Source organism: Mesitornis unicolor, unplaced genomic scaffold, assembly GCF_000695765.1.
Source record: "Mesitornis unicolor isolate BGI_N332 unplaced genomic scaffold, ASM69576v1 scaffold10112, whole genome shotgun sequence".
Lineage (NCBI taxonomy): Eukaryota > Metazoa > Chordata > Aves > Mesitornithiformes > Mesitornithidae > Mesitornis > Mesitornis unicolor.
In genome coordinates this window covers 123660-139983 of record NW_010171232.1, presented here as the reverse complement: position 1 = coordinate 139983, position 16324 = coordinate 123660, and the positions used below count along the sequence as shown (strand labels likewise).

The following is a 16324-nucleotide window of genomic DNA, read 5'->3' as shown; positions in this document are numbered from 1 at the left end:
CTGCTGATAGATACTAAGTGGCTCAATCCAATTACTTTAATATAGGTGTTTGAGTCTAATTAAAAGACCTTATAGAGTATCTGAGACATAAGCTTTATAGATATGATATAGCATTCACAGACCCCAGGGCAGCAGCTGGAATCTAGGTGGGTTTGCATGTGCGTCTCAAATATCACTGGAAACTTCTGCTTAGGCAAATATATTGAGGTTATGATCATAGTCCTATAGCACCTCTGATTTGTTTTCTTTCATACTTCCATGAGTAAAAGATCTATAAATTTAGCAATTAAGGTTTTCTGCAGTTGTTGTCCTAAAACACTGATGACCATTGAAGAAATTAGTTAATTTGCTTTTCATATTTCTTTGTTAGTTGTAGATGTAGAGAAAAAAAGAAAGACAGAATGGGTTTTGACTGCTGATCAGCCTCTAAACAAGGTAAAAATAATTGAAACATTGTTAGAGAGATTCCAATAACAATATAATGCAACAATTTCACTAGAGAATTTTCAGAAAGAGAAAATTGAGAAACCTTTCCTCAAGCTCTCCACAATCTTATTTCACCTTGTGCTCTATGTGCTTGGCAGGAATTGGAAATATTCTTTTTACATGGCATACTTGATTTACTGACTACATTAACTCTTTTTTTTTTTTTTTGGCATTCCAGGAAATTCTGTAAAAATAAACAATATTAATTGCCATAACAGTCTACTTATTTTAAAAAATCTGATTCATGTTTAATCAGTTGTTTGTAAATTTTTAAGAAAACGTTTGGTTTTACTCACAACTTTGCATCTGTGTTTGTTTGGTTTAGATTGAAGAGGATACGTGGCAGAAATACTACCTGGAGGGAGTTGCAAATGAAATGTATACAGAATATCTGTCTAGTGCCTTTGTGGGTTTGTCCTTTCCTGCAGTTTGTGAGTAAGTAGAAATACATATTAATATACATAAGTATTTGCTTTCATGGCAAGTGAAATCTAAGGTTTCTGCAAGAGACATTTTCACTCTGCTACAGTCCTAATCACAGAATCTCAGGAGTTGGAAGGGACTTTGAAAGATCATGCAGTCCAACCCCCCTGCCAGAGCAGGATCACCCAGACCAGGTCACACAGGAACGTGTCCAGATTGGTTTTGAATGTGTCCAGAGAAGGAGACTCCACAACCTCTCTGGGCAGCCTGATCCAGTGCTCTGTCATGCCCACAGTGAAAAAGTTTTTCCTCATGTTCAGATTGAACCTCCTATGCTCCAGCTTGCACCCATTGCCCCTTGTCCTGTCATTGGACATCAGAGAGAAGAGCTCCTTCCTCCTGACACTTGCCCTTTACAAATTTATAAACATTAATGAGGTCACCCCTCAATCTCCTCTTCTCCAAGCAAAAGAGACCCAGCTCCCTCATCCTCTCCTCATAAGGGAAATGCTCCACTCCCTCAATCATCGTTGTGGCCCTGCGCTGGACTCTTTCAAGCAACTCCCTGTCCTTCTTGAACTGAGGGGCCCAGAATTGAACACAATATTCCAAATGCGGTCTCAAAATATTACTAACTAACTAAATGTTACTAACTAACTAATGTTACTGCATCAGATGGGATCCAATAAAATAAACATTAAAGCAGTCACTGCATGGAAGTATTCCAAACATTTTAATGCCTGTTTTCAGAAGAGATTTGGAATTAAGTGATTGTAACTGAAAGCATAATTTTTTTCTGTGTTGAACAAATTAATCAACAATCCATTTAAATTGAGTTATTTACTCTTAAGTGCTGTCCTATTGTTTCTTGTAATCATAGAAATGCTTCAAGATACAGAATCATAGAATGGTTTCGGTTGGAAAAGGCCTTTAAGATCATCGAGTCCAATCATTGAAGCAGACCTTCTAAGTCTGCCACTAGACCATGTCACTAAGCATGACATCTACTGATCTATCAAACACCTCTGGGGATGGTGACTCAACCACCTCCCTGGAAAGCCTGTTCCAATGCTTGACAACCCTTTCAGTCAGAAATTCCTCCTAATATCCTACCTCAAGCTCTCCTGGTGCAACCTGAGGCTATTTCCCCTTGTCCTATCACTAGCTACCAGGGAAAAGAGACTGACCCCCACCTTGTTACAAACCCCTTTCAGGTAGTTGTGCAGAGCAATAAGGTCTCCCTTCAGCCTTCTTTTCTCCAGATTAAGCAATCCCAGCTCCTCATAAGACTTGTGCTCTAAACCCTTCACCAGCTTTGTTTTCCTTCTCTGGACACGCTCCAGCAAGTCAATGTCTTTCTTGTAGTGAGGGGCACAAAAACCGAACAAAGTATTTGAGGTGTGGCCTCACCAGTGCAGAGTACAGGGGAAGGATCACTTCCTTAGTCCTGCTGGCCGCACCGTTCCTGATGCAGAGCAGGATGCCATTGGCCTTCTTGGCCACCTGGGCACACTGCCAGCTCACATTCAGCTGACTGTCAATGATTCCCATTCTTTGAATAGTGGTTGTTAGCATCACCGTCTTCGCTTATGTCCCATTCCAAGGAAACTATTCATTAATTGCAACAGATCTAGTGAAGTAATTTAAGCACTGTGGCATCCAGAACTCTGTGGAAACTCTGGTTGCAAACTGCTTTTAACAAGTGAAATATGTCTCATTCTGTAATGAGAAAGGAGTATTTGAAGCATACAGTATTTCATGTCTAACTAGGTAATGTAGGAAAACTTCTGCAGACTCCATTCATAGAGGAGGCAACAGAGGAAGAAGATATCGTCTCTTATGTAAAGGAGAATGAATTTGCCTTAAGTTCTCCCACTTCTCCCACCTTTTCTGATTTTTATATTAGCATAAAAATAGGTTATGGCATAAAAATGAGGGAGAAACAACTGTTAGTCAAATGTTATCCATTTAAAAATCTGGGATGTAGCTATGACAGAGCCCAGTCCTCAATTTGCTAGTAAAATGAAGGGTATCATAATCCATCCCTCCACTGTGTTAACCAGATGGTGACTAGGTTATTGAAGGAAAGTGTTTATTACTGTAAGCACAAAATTTTGCCTGGATGTCTTGAAATAGAAAATTTCATAAGGTATTTTAGAAATTTGTCTTATATTCAGCATGAATAGTAATTTGTGCTGTTTACACTCACTACAATAATGAAAACTAAATTTGCATGCCAAACCAGTCAAACATGGTTCAATATCTATACAAGTTCTTCGAACTGTGTGACTGAAACTGTCTTTGACATAAAGCTGACATTCATTAACTGTGCTGGTAGAGCTGAGATCAAATAATCAATAAAGAAAGGGTTTAGAAATTTAGAAATATGTCTAAACTTTGGAGCTCTCCTCAAGCATTTGATTATCTGGAGGCTTAATTAACTGTGTTTCCTAGTTTAAATTAAAGGAAAAGATTTAGCTCAAATTTTCCAACATTTCAATAACTCTATTAATTTGAGGTTAATTAATGAACATTGAAAATTAAAATGTAGCGTTACTTATTAATGAGTTTGAAGCATAGGTATTTTTATTACTGTAGGAATTGACTATTCAATATACAAAAAAAGTGAAAGAGAGCAAAAAAAGTCTGTTGCACTGGTTTGTGAAGGGGAAATAAAATCAGTGGACAGGCTTAATGTGATCACCTACCCACAAAATACACAGACTTTGAGAACAGTTTCTGTAATTTAACTTTTAAAATTTATGCAATCAATCACATTTTAAAACCCTAAAGCTAAATCACATGTGCTGCTTCCTCAGGTTATTGGTCTTGGTTGCTGGACTAGACGTGTGATTCTTTGGAAAATAGGCTGCCATACCATTTGGATAACAAAAATAGAGTGCAGAAACATCTCTTTCAGTGGGGATGGGACACTCAGTATTGTTGATGAATTTCAAGCTTCTGATATCAACACCAGGATGAAGAATTAGGTGGAAATAGAACGTAAATCAGTCTGCAAGTTTTATTTATGAGTATATGTGCATGTACTGTGTGAACATACTCCCTCCAATATATTTTCAATATGTAAATGCAATTCCTATCATTCTATGCCCCTGAATATTGTTGGACCAGGTGTAGATGATGATGATTGAAGAATAAACTAACCAAACTGTCTCCCACTAATGTAGAGTCTTCTCACGGGCCTTCTAATATTTACTAATGCAAGGTTAACCTTCACACAAGTTCTAGGCCCACCATTCTCCACTCAAGATTTTTCATAGTGAGGCTAGCACATCTATGAATTCAAATTTGACCTAGCAGTGGAAACAGCATATGAATGGTGTCCACTCCTCTTAATGTATGTTAAATCAGGCCCATTTGATGTTGGTTCTGTTTTTTAAGTCACTCATTCAATCAAATGTCATAGTCATGTTTTAATAAAAGGCAAAATCAGAAATGTAGTAAACTAAAGAAATTTAAAAGTGCATTCTTAAATGAATTGGCATGAACTGAACCTGGCAGTAAGAATGTCTTTGTAGCCAGTTCATAACTTGCAAAATATGAAATTGAACTGTGTTTCATTTTATTGCTCAGATGGGATTATGCTTGAAAACATAAGTATGTAGTATGCCTGTGACTCTTCACAGCTGAGATTATGGTTAAAATTCTTGTTTGACATGGAACTGCCCACTTAACTAAAGCCTCTCTAGTAAACTAAACTCCTCACTAGTATTGTTCACTTTTCTTTAAGCTAATGATTTTATTATTTCAGTGGAATTACTTCTGCTCCACATCAGTGTAGAATACATAGCAATCATAGATCCAGAAACATCTGCATTATTACACATACACATGGCACACCTGTAATTTTTTCATTTTTCTATATTTATGAGCTGGCCTATTAGAGCTTCTTATCCTTTTGCAAAATGCTCAAAGTTCTGGCTATTTTTCTGAGGTGTAAATAGTAAATCAACAGTCATTTAAAATAAACGGTATTATAAGTGGAAATAACTGTAATAGTAGTTCAGTACTCTTTTTGTACTAACAAACTTATAATTTTACACATGATCAGATAACCACTTACATCAGTGCTTACTTTTAAATTTTTAAATAGTTCTGTGAAATTCTACTACTGGAATATTTCCTTACTTTTTTTTTCTTCTCCAAGCAATACACAAGTGCTCAGCATCTGGAAGAACCCAGATGTAGTTTGAAAGCACAAGGTGCCCATGCTTTTGCCAGTTTCATGTGATTGGAAATTAGATAAACCTGTCATTAATAAACCTTTAAAAGGGATATTTGGGTTATTAAGTATATATTATGATAATTTGCATTCCAACATACAAACCTCATTGGCTGCACTGGTTTTAGACACTGCTGTTCCATAAAAGTACCTGATATTATCATACTTCCAACTCCAGAGGAACTAAGCATACTATCAAGTACCAAAAGGTATTGAAAGTATTTTTTCTCTCCTGAGGAAAATACCTATTTCTTTGTCAAAAACAGTTCAGAAAACAATGTTATAAATGACCCTGAGGAAAAAACCTGGGTGATTTATGGTGTACCAGATTTCAATCAAAAATTTGTTTGAAAAGAAAAAACTTCCTTCTAGTAGGTTTTCTAATTAAAATCCTTGTATTAATGTTTGGTACAAAATTAAATACTTCAGAAGGAATCAAGGTTATATCTTCATGTTTTGCTGCTCAGAAAGGAGAATGATTATTTCTTTAAATTGTAAATCTCCCAGTGCTTTCACATGCAAATAATACAGCAGATATCTATGGTTAATTTATGTCAATGATAGTCTTGCCAGTAAAGAAGAAAGATTTAATGTCAAAACCAATTTATTTCTCTCTAAGTAGATAGAAACAGTAAGATTCAAATTCTCAAGAGCCTTTGTTCATGACCATCTGTGTTCATCAGTAGTTAGCAGATGATGCTGACAGTTGAAAATAAAGTAGAAATTAATGCCTCATGTACTGTCATTGACAATTTTTGTGGACTTCTACATAACAATTTCAGATAAAAGGTATTCTAGCTTCTTGTTACAAGTTTCCTTATATACCTGGGGGAAAAAGGAGCTATAAGATCTTTCTGTTTCTCATTTTAATCATACTAAACTACTTTTGCACTATACAGTTAGATGGTGATAAAATTATTAATCCTAATGTTTAATTGCATGGCCAAGTGCACATAAACCTATTTTTTAGTAAATCTTTAGATAAGAATGTGATGCCAAATATTTAGGAAGCATTGTTGTTATCTCTTTATGTTGGGTTTGTTGTTTTGTTTGTTTTTTTCTATTTAGGAAGACATATGTGTGTGTGTGTGTGTGCGTGTGTGTATAATCAAATACTAGAAAAAAAGGAAGAAAAATGTGTTTCCTAAAGGAATGCACGTAGTAAAAAAAAAAAAGGTTTAGAACTCTTGACATTCACGGCTCATGAAGTTGTATTTTATCATGTCATCTTTTTACAAAGTAGATATGTAATGGTCTTAATACCACATATAGACTACTCTAGTATTAATATATTTGAAAATTATTTTTTAAATTTTATTTTTCTTTTTTTGAAGCTGATAGGCTTCATTAACTTGTTAGTATTGTGAGAGTTGATGGGTTAATTAACAATTCAGTAACTGTCAGGATTTTGTCTGCCCATTTCTGATATTGGCTGTAGTTCTGAGGGTAGTGTTCTAATTGATTTTGAAAAAAAGTTAAATAAATCTTGCCCCTGTCTATCTTCCTGTGTTACTTCACAAGACTGAGATATCACTTGCCTTCCCGAACAAGAAGCCTACATAAATACTTTTATAGTACTTGAAAACAGAAATTTTTAAAGAAAAAATATACTCAAGTATTACATTGCAAAATTCTATTATTTATATCCTTATGTGATATGCAGCACATTGCCTCAGCATTGTCAGAACCAGGCTTACCTGTAATTATTCTGTTATCCTGAAGAAATAGCAGACATCAGTTGTTCACTGTGATTTCTGAACTTATTATAGAAGGGCAATATTATCAGTTCAGCAGCCATTTCCTTGCGTTCTGCTAAGCACATGACTGTTGCAAGATATGCAGAGCATTGCTTATATTTGCTTAAAAAAATATTCTCAAAATATATTGAAAGAAGGGAAGCTTGTAGAGAAACACTGAGCACTGGATAAGTTAGTGTCTGATACAGATGATGGCAGCCATCTAATCTGAATGGTGAACCCTAGAATAATTGTGACAAATTAATAAAACAGGAAGCAAGTAGCATTGAATTTTCATACACTTCAATGACAAAATTGGAAAATAATTTCTAGTTAATTAAAAAACAGGCTGGTTTCTTTATTCTCAGAATGCCTATTAGCTTGAAGCAAATGATGTGCTAGCTCACAGTTCTGCAAGTCTCTGAGTATCACCCTTGAGTTGTTTTAATAAATAGCCTCTTATACAGACTTCTACAACTGAAAAAAAAAAAATTACAGTATCATAATGTACTTCCCATATCTGGGTCAGAAATTCCTTCCAGTCATGCTGTTTCTCTGTGGCAGTAGTTGGCAAATATTGACTAATTTATAGTGTATTTTTCTTCAGTACCAACATATTTTCTAAGGAATCCACACTACAATCAACATGTGGCTGAATTTCAGCAAAGGTTTTAAAAGTTTCCTCAAAACATCCACAATTATAGCCAAATGCAATTTTATGTTATGTATCATGACTTTTGTTATTATTGCTTAAATAGAGTTAGTAACATAGTGTTGGTGCTTATGCTACTGTTCTCAACTTGTCAGTTTATATTTTTAGGAAAATACGTGTTCATTATCTTCAAAACAGAAAGACCTTAATATATGTTCTTTATATACTTAACTGGAAAAAAAAAGAAAATATTTTAGTGTAAGTTCTCAAAGAAAATACATACCCTGCAGCCATCTCAACATCTCTGATGTTGTTTGTGAAAAAGGACTGACTCTTGGCCTCTTCTTTTTCTGCAGGCTGGTGTTTGCGAAACTAAAGCTCTTAATGATAGCCATAGAATACAAGTCGGAAAAACGAGAAAGCAGGTATGTCCAATGCCTATGAATTTTGAAGTTCTGGAATGCACTGGCAAGAATTTTGCCTGCATTTATTTTCCTTCTTTTTTTTCTTTTTTTTTTCAGAATAAACATAGCTATTCTTATATTTTTTAAACATTTCAGAGTGTAATTAGCATGCTATCATATTACACCATTTCACATAGCGCTGAAAGGCTTTGTTTTCTGCCCTATTCTTCCCTAAAATTAAGTCAGAACATTTAGTAAAAGGTGGGAGGAAGTGATACCTGTGTCCCATCTTCAGAAGTGCATTTCATTTCTACTGGAATAAAAACTTAAAATGTTTTTGTTTGTAATCTATTAATTTGAATTGGTCGTTCAATTTATTTTACCGAAAATTGAAAACTGGAAAACAGATGTGATATCAAAACTCCTTATGGCTATGTGTATTCTCAAAAGAAAAATTTCATTTAAATGAGCTTGGAAGAACCAGTTTAGATTGGTGTCCTGGTTTTACAGGATAGACAGAAATATAGCATAAACATAGTATTTCTATGATATCCGTTCTGACAAAACTTGCATATATGATCATGAATATGGAAAATATTAATTTACCCTTGAAATTACCAGCTGACTGACTTTTTCTCACCAAAAAGAAATGAAATAATTATTATTAGTACATGTTCACAGTCAGGAAAGGAGTGTTTCTTGTGGGTCTTTTGTACAAAAAATCATAAACATCTGCATGAACACAGAAGTCAATCTTCTATCTACTTTTCCGTCAGTGCTTTACACAGCATTCATTTTTATATAACAAAAATGTTGCAAATGTGCTCTGCAACGTGTGGAGTGGCCTATATTAAAATATGACAACACTGATTCTGAGATAAATTTTATTTTCCTCTGTCAAAAATTATATGCTGTACTAAAGTAGTCAATCTGGAATGATACATGTTAGTTCATCTTAATTTTTGGCCACTAAAACTTTTGAGGACAATTGTTTCTTCTCTCAGGAGAACCAATTCTCTCCTTTCAGCTCAAGTCACAATTTCTAAGTTTTTGAAAGTTTATTTTAATGTTTATTATTACACATTGTCATTTATTAAAAATTTCTATAAACCCTATGTGGGGCATTTGACATGGAAAGTGCAATGTTACAGCTGTTTATAAGAATATTTCTGTTCTCTATAGTTGGTGTTGCTTGATTTTTTCCTATGTTATAAAGTGATATATGAAGTGGTGTATGTGCTATTGGATATTATTTTTGTCCTCACTGTGCTTATTAAGAAATAGGTTGGTTTGTGGGTTTTTTTTGTTGTTTTTTTGTTTGTTTTTTTTTAATATCCGGGGTTTTTATTAATGTTTCCAGCTCCCATGGGTTCTTAAAATACTTTTCTGTTGGATTATCTCATTCTTCATTGGCTAATATAAAGTAAATGATTTATTATTCTTTAGTCTCTGAACAGTTTAATCTCTTCCTAGAAAAAAGAAAAATAAGTTAGTAACAGCAGTGGAACTATGTACCAAAATTTGTACTTTCAATATTAGAAAATATTTGGTTTCTGTTGGTTCTCCTTGGAATAATTTCCCAACTTTAGGTTGTTGTTATTTCAGTTGTAATTTACTTACATAAGTGCTAATATTACAGTCTTTTTCAGTAATAACAGATAATTCATGGCCTCCATATCATTCTTTGCACTAACTTCAGTGGGAGTTGGATTGAGTTCTTAATCACAAGGTGATGCAGAGGATCCCACAAAAACTAATACAATGTGATACAATCATGTATTCCTTCTTACTTAAAGCCGAGCAGGTAACAGTTCATAGTTCATTAATTTGATAGGAAAAAAAGCCTAAAAATTACAGGAAAAAATCTAACAAAAAGATGTTAACAGCTGGATTTTATGAATATATATGTAACAAGAGGAGAGCATGTAAGCCAGATATTCACCTTTTCTTCTAACCCTGATCCCCAGTAATATCTGCTGACTTTATTAAGGACTGATAATTTTACATTCACTGTTCAGTGAATCACAGACCTACCTGCAGCATATCTTTTATATTTTACTTGTTTCTGTGCTCTTCAACCCAAATATGTTAGTACATATTTGGTTTTCTGAGCTGGACTCTTAGTCTAACCAGAAAGGTAAAAGAATATAGCTTCAGTTTCTCACTTCTTAGGTATAGTTGCATTTTCTTGCATCTTATTAAATGAAAATAATTGAGATAAAAAAATAGAATAATACGGTTTACAAGTGCAAGTTGTCTTTGGACAAGATAAATTTGACATTTGCCAAGAATGTTTGTTGCTGTTGACTGTGGAAATATTTTGTTCTACTTCATATCTTAAGTTCTTAATTGGTAATTCTTCATAAAGTTGAAGGGGGAACTGATTATGGTACCCTTCTAGCTTTCACTCTTTATGAGAGTGAACAACAGTGTAGATACGTGTTGATTTATTTTATTATTATAATTTAGATTCGTATTTTGTAAAACAATGGGGAGTTTAGAGCAACAATGATAAATAGAAAAAAAAATTAGGATATTATCTAGGTGGCACCCTTTTATCAAGAGCTACTATTTCCTGCCATAGCTGAGACAGATCTAGGACCAGTGTCTTCACAGGAGCAGAGGAAATTTTCAAAACATTCCTTCTGCCTGAGGGATGAGAAGATCTAACTCTCACCAGTTTAATTTTTGTTACTACTCATAATAGTATATCTATATAAGTAAATTATATATATAATTTCTTACTTACACAGGGAGTTTCCTTTTAAGATTAGTTTCATCTGCCTTCATCACTTTGCACTGAGAGCAAAAACAACACAAAGGGAATTCAATAGTGTGTGCAGCTCTCAAAAGTAGTAATGTGAAGGAATCTAGATTTTCTAATTCTCCGTCTAAATTTTCACATAAGTGTTAAGGATAAATCCTAGTACCATTTTAAGTCAATAGTAGAATTTCCATTGACTTTGTTAACATCTCCATTACATGTAGAATGAAATAATACTCGCCTATGCACGTTTCCCCCCCCCCCCGCACTGCAACCCCCTGTTCCCTTCTCCCCCCCCCCCCGGCAATCTCCTAGATGCTGGTTTTTCTAAAGTTTTCCGATTTACAGTCAAATTTCATTGACTCTGCCATAGGGAATTTGAAATCAATAGTATTTATAAATCATCAAAACTCTATCGAAGCACATATTGATAATCAGGTTAGCAGTAGCTGAACTTTTCTTTTGCTTTTACGAGAGTGTGTAAAAGCAGAATTTATAACTTTTCAAGCCTAAATATTGGTAACATAGTCATAGATACGGCATAGATAAGACAAATACAAACTTGTTTTCAAATAATGGGTAAAGTGCCTACAGTAAGTATATCTTAGTAGGCAACTCTTTCTCATCAAAATATCTTGATGAGAATGATTAAAATAGCCATGATTTGATAATTTTTACCATTAAAAATTAATTTTACCGTTAAAAATTTATTTATTGAATGATGTTTAAATTACTGCTCATTTGGCAAAGAAACCCCTGAGTTTACAAAATTTAGTAAATTACTGAATTTAGTAGGTTTCTGACCAGCTACTAAGGCCTCCACTTAAGCAGTTCTGGATCATGATATAAGTTAGCCGTTCCTTCCTCTCTGATTAGTACCTGGGAATATTATGATTAGTTATTAAGAGCAGCAAGCCCTTAAATAATTTTTTTTTTGTGTCCCTGATGCAAGCCAAGTACTTTAGCTTAAAAAATGGTCTTTCTTACTTCATTTGTAGGGAAGTTTTGTTTATTCTGTAGAAAAAATGCTATAGGAACATGGAGTATATTGACTTGAAAATGTCCCAGCAGAGCTTGCTGAATAGATAGTACTAGGCATTCAAAATGCAGACATTTAAACTCCTCATATGAAATCCCTTTTAGAGATATTTTTGCTTTCCTTTTTCCCCTTTTTTAAATTTTTTTCCACATGAGTAAGCAAGAAGGAAAGCCTTACCAAGATTCTCCCCTCCTGCACCCCATGTTTACTCCTCTTGTTAAATTTTCTCTTTGTCTATCCATATATTTGTTCTCATTCTCAGCAGAAAAACCTTTGAGCCTTGAAGACTTTAAATTAAAGGGTTTTTTTGCTTTTGCTTTGGTGTCAGTTGATTTCTTATCAAAGTGTTTGATTTGCAATTCTTTTCTTGTCGTTTGCAGAAGCCGAAAGCGGTATGCCCTCTTCGTTACCTTTCCTTCCAACCTCAATCCTACCTCCACTCCTTCTAACTTCAGGACTAATTCCTTGCCAAGAACACAGGAAGATAACATCTTTGTCTATCTTTCTCTGTATATGCACACACATATATACTTATATATATATATATATTCATCTGGCTATATGTGTGTGTGTGTGTGTATATATATATATATCTATATATCTGTGTGTATAATTATATATGAGCCCCCTATCTCAAAGAGGAGAGAGATTATAGCATTTTGTCTCTCCATTGGTTCTTGTGACTCACGCACTAACTTCTTTGCAGGAAGTACAAAATAAAACAGTATAAGTTTTTTAGGCTTTTTTTTCTCCCTTGTGGACTCATTGGTGTATCAGATTGTTGCATTTGAAAGGCAGACTTTACTGTTAACATCTCCCCTCTTTTTTCATTTATACTGTGTCTTGACGATGTATATTTCGTCTTTACCAGCCCTTGTGCTGCCATGTTGTCTCCATATTCACACCTTCATTGATGTCCTTCTTTCCCCAGAGTTTCACTTCAAAACACGTCTTGCAATACAGTAGTTCATGTTCTTCTGTAGTCTCACCTTCCATTGACAACAACCAAATACCTGATTCTTTGCATTGCTGGTTCTGTGTTGAGCCCAGTTATTCATAGTACAGTGCTCATTAAAGCTGTTGTACATATCCAGTGAAAGTGCCATGGATAGTTTGTATTATGTGTCACGTTCATTTTAATGACATTTATTAAGCTCATTTATGAACATGTTACCAAATGTATTTGTTTCTCAGTTTTGTTTTTTTCTTTGGGATGGCATGATTTGCATTTTTGTATACCATGCTGTGAGCCCCTCCCTAGTCTACATTCTATCTTGCTGCTATTGGTTTAGATGAAGTAAATAAGGCATGCTCTTCTATATCCTCTCCTCTCCACATCTCTTTTCCCATCCCAGCTTTGTTTTTTCTAGTTGCTTATAGCAGTCTGTCTGACTGTCAGTGGTCCTCTTTGGAGACCCATTCTCATTGTCCAGACATTTAAATTTTCTCCTTCATCATACCCTCCAAACTTTCCATGTCTGTTCTGTTGTGTGTGTTGTATGTGTTATCTTTATTTAATTTTTAGTCTTCTTCTCCTGTGGTTTCTGAGTAGATGTGTGAAAAGAGAGGTGGCTTCCTGACAGTTTGGCATTATTGATATGATCCAACTGCAGAGAAGTTACTGCAACACTTAGCATCTTCAAGGATCTGCAGTTGTTGCACCTCTACTTTGCTTCTTGCTTTTAAGTATATATTATCTTGTGGTGAAGGCATGTTAACGCTGGCATGATGAGCAATCTGAAGAAGTGTTGTACCAAGTGAAGTTGCTTGCTCCCAGAATAAAGTATATTGTGCTGCTTCGTTGTACTGATAATCAATCACTTCTGGAACCAGAAGTAATAATTTCTTCCAAAATATATTGAATTCACCAGCACCATTGAGCTAGTTTGGACTATGCCCCAATAAAATACCTTATGCACAGCCTGTAGAGCATGACTCAGTAGTTGCTATTGTAAAGAACTTAACTCCTGGGAGCAACCTTTTATATGCTTGTAGTAATTAAGCTTTAATATACGGTAGCATGTAATGTGCACTGTGTCTTTTGCCTTGTATTATTTTTAGTGTTTTACTGGATTTTTCTGTGTAGAGCAATATGGAAATGAATTGTCATCAATGATAGAGCCCAGAAGAAAGAAGCAATACTTATGAGTTACAATCAGTGTGAAGCTGGTATGCACGCAACTCCCACAATGGGACTTGTGCACCTACCCTCACACTCCACTCCAAAACATTCTCTGAAACAAAAAATATTATCTCAAAATAATTTTGTGATTCTAATTCTATAGTTGTGTGAATGACATGGCACCTTTTAAAAGGCCATTATGCTTATAGTGGTGCATTTCATCTGGGCATGGCATGAAACAATCAGGAATCATAGCTGGTTTTATTTGAAAATGTTGTAGCTAGAAAGTAATACCACATAGACTTGTTTTAGATAATGTATTAATAGTTCTTAAACAATAGTGTATCTTCCTGATTACTAGATTGTATTGCTACTGTTTCAGCAAATGGGGAATGGTACAGTACATCTACCACAAGGTTTAAAACAGAGTTGTTACAGCTTTTGTCATTTGTTTAGACACAATTTTACCATTCGTGTTTCATTTAATTCAACAATTGATCTTTTCTAAGACAAGGATGATGGCAGTTACAAGGGTAGCCATAAATCTGAAAAAAAAGGAGTGTTACTGAATCAGACGAGTTTCCTTGGTTCAGTGATGAACTGTTGAATTGGTCACTGATAAGGGGATTCATCTCACCTAACTTTATCAATCTAAAAATTAGATGTCTAGTCTCCTTTTAGCTATTCAGACTTAGTACATGATTGCAAAGTAAGAGAGAGACAGCCCTTGAAAGCAGCTTCCATTGCAAGACAGATGACATGAGTCCCACCAGTAGTGCTTTCTAAAATGTAACCTTGAAACTAAGAACAAACAAGAATTGTACAGAACTGAGGCTGTTGACAAAGAAAAATCTTAAAAGAACTCTTCCAGTGTACATCTCTACTGGTTGACCTTATCTATGACTTCCAGTTCTTTAGTCTTTAGCCTTTAGTCTAAAGTCTTCTTTAGCCTTTACTTCACCTCTTCCATCTTAATAAGATCCCTAATTTTCCCCAGAGAAGGCTGTCAGTTTTAAAAATCTGAGAGTCATCTCCTGTATAAATGCTATGTCTAGATTAAGAGTTTGAACTTAGGTCCATTTACAAGTTCACCACTAATGGATGTCTACTCAGTTTCAAGCTGTGGAAAGCAGATTGTGGAGCTATGCCACTTAGCAAGTGGCCTACCCATAAATACATACGCTGTAGCGATGGTTCAGACTTTAAAGCTGATAAGTTTTTTTCTTCACATAGAAGGTAGCTGAATATTGTAGAAAGTTACAGGAAATATATTTCATCTTGAACTGGGTTTTTTATATTGAAATTTTTTAGAAATAATGTTTTATATATTCTAATAACATTACAAGTTATCAGCCATCAAGTTTTCTAATGCTATTTCAACCTAAGAAATATAATTGGAGTCCAACACATATGATATTTGAAAGCAGGAGACAAATAAAAAACACCTAACAGCAGAAATGAGTAAAAAATAAATAGCTGGAGGGAATTAGCCCTGCCTCAAAGTGTCAGTTCCCAAATTGTCCTGCAGTTCAAAGCTCCATCAGGTTCTCCATCAAATATCTTTAAGTTCAGCAAAACATGGAAGACCTGAGATTAGTAATCAAAACCTTAGCTCTCTTTTAATTCTTCAAGGGAAGACATTATACGGTATTCTTTATCTGCATCACAATATTGTGCGTCATCTGTGCACTACCAAAGAGGTGTTGAGCAACACACATGTTCTGGGGTAGTTTCAGGTAAATAAGAATGGATGAACAGATATTTCCATGTATATGTGTTTTACTGAAGGTAGCACGTATACTTAAAACATGAGAAAGGAATAATCTGAAAAGTGAGTCAATTGATCAAAAATTAACACAGAGTTACTAACAGATATCTGTTCTTCACTGACATATGAAAAAGTCATCATGTCCTATCTTAAGTTTTCCTGAACAGTCATGTAGAGATCCATGAGTGTTCATCTAGAGTTTTTCTGACCATGTTTGAATTTTTCCTCTTTTTTAAGCTGTGCATCTCAAATGTGCATTAATTCCCATTTGTGCTTCACCTGCTTATATTTCAGTCTGGAAACTCAGTTTCAATTGTATGCATAGTATTGCTCTTGACTCTTTCCTGAGCTTTAAGTGTTCAATGTCAGATTAGATGGGGCTTTAAGCAATCTATTCTTGTGAAAAATATCCCTTGCCATGACATGGAGGTTGGAACTCGATGATCTTTAAAGGTCCCTTCCAACCTAAACCATTCTATGATTCATTCTGTAATTCCTCAGGGTACAACTGAATTCAAGGGTGATTTCTACATTTTTGTTGTGTGACATTTTCATTGCTCTTAGATGCATGATCTTGCATCTAGTCACCAAGTGAATCTGGTTTAACAAATGATCTAACTTTTGCTAGACATCAGATAAGTCTAAAGCAGAAGTTTCCAAACTGCATATTCTGTTCCACAAGTGGCT

At 34.8% G+C, this 16324-nt stretch overlaps 1 protein-coding gene across 1 annotated transcript in view; it reads left to right on the top strand.

Moving 5' to 3' along the window:
- Positions 1-16324, top strand: part of KCNMA1 (potassium large conductance calcium-activated channel, subfamily M, alpha member 1) — a gene marked incomplete at its 5' end in the record, with an annotated part of 198421 nt that overhangs the window by 70174 nt on the left and 111923 nt on the right. Inside the window, 3 exons of the mRNA XM_010179972.1 lie at positions 812-921; positions 7897-7965; positions 12128-12139. Coding sequence (XP_010178274.1) covers positions 812-921; positions 7897-7965; positions 12128-12139 — 191 coding nt within the window. The remainder of the gene's footprint in view (positions 1-811; positions 922-7896; positions 7966-12127; positions 12140-16324) is intronic.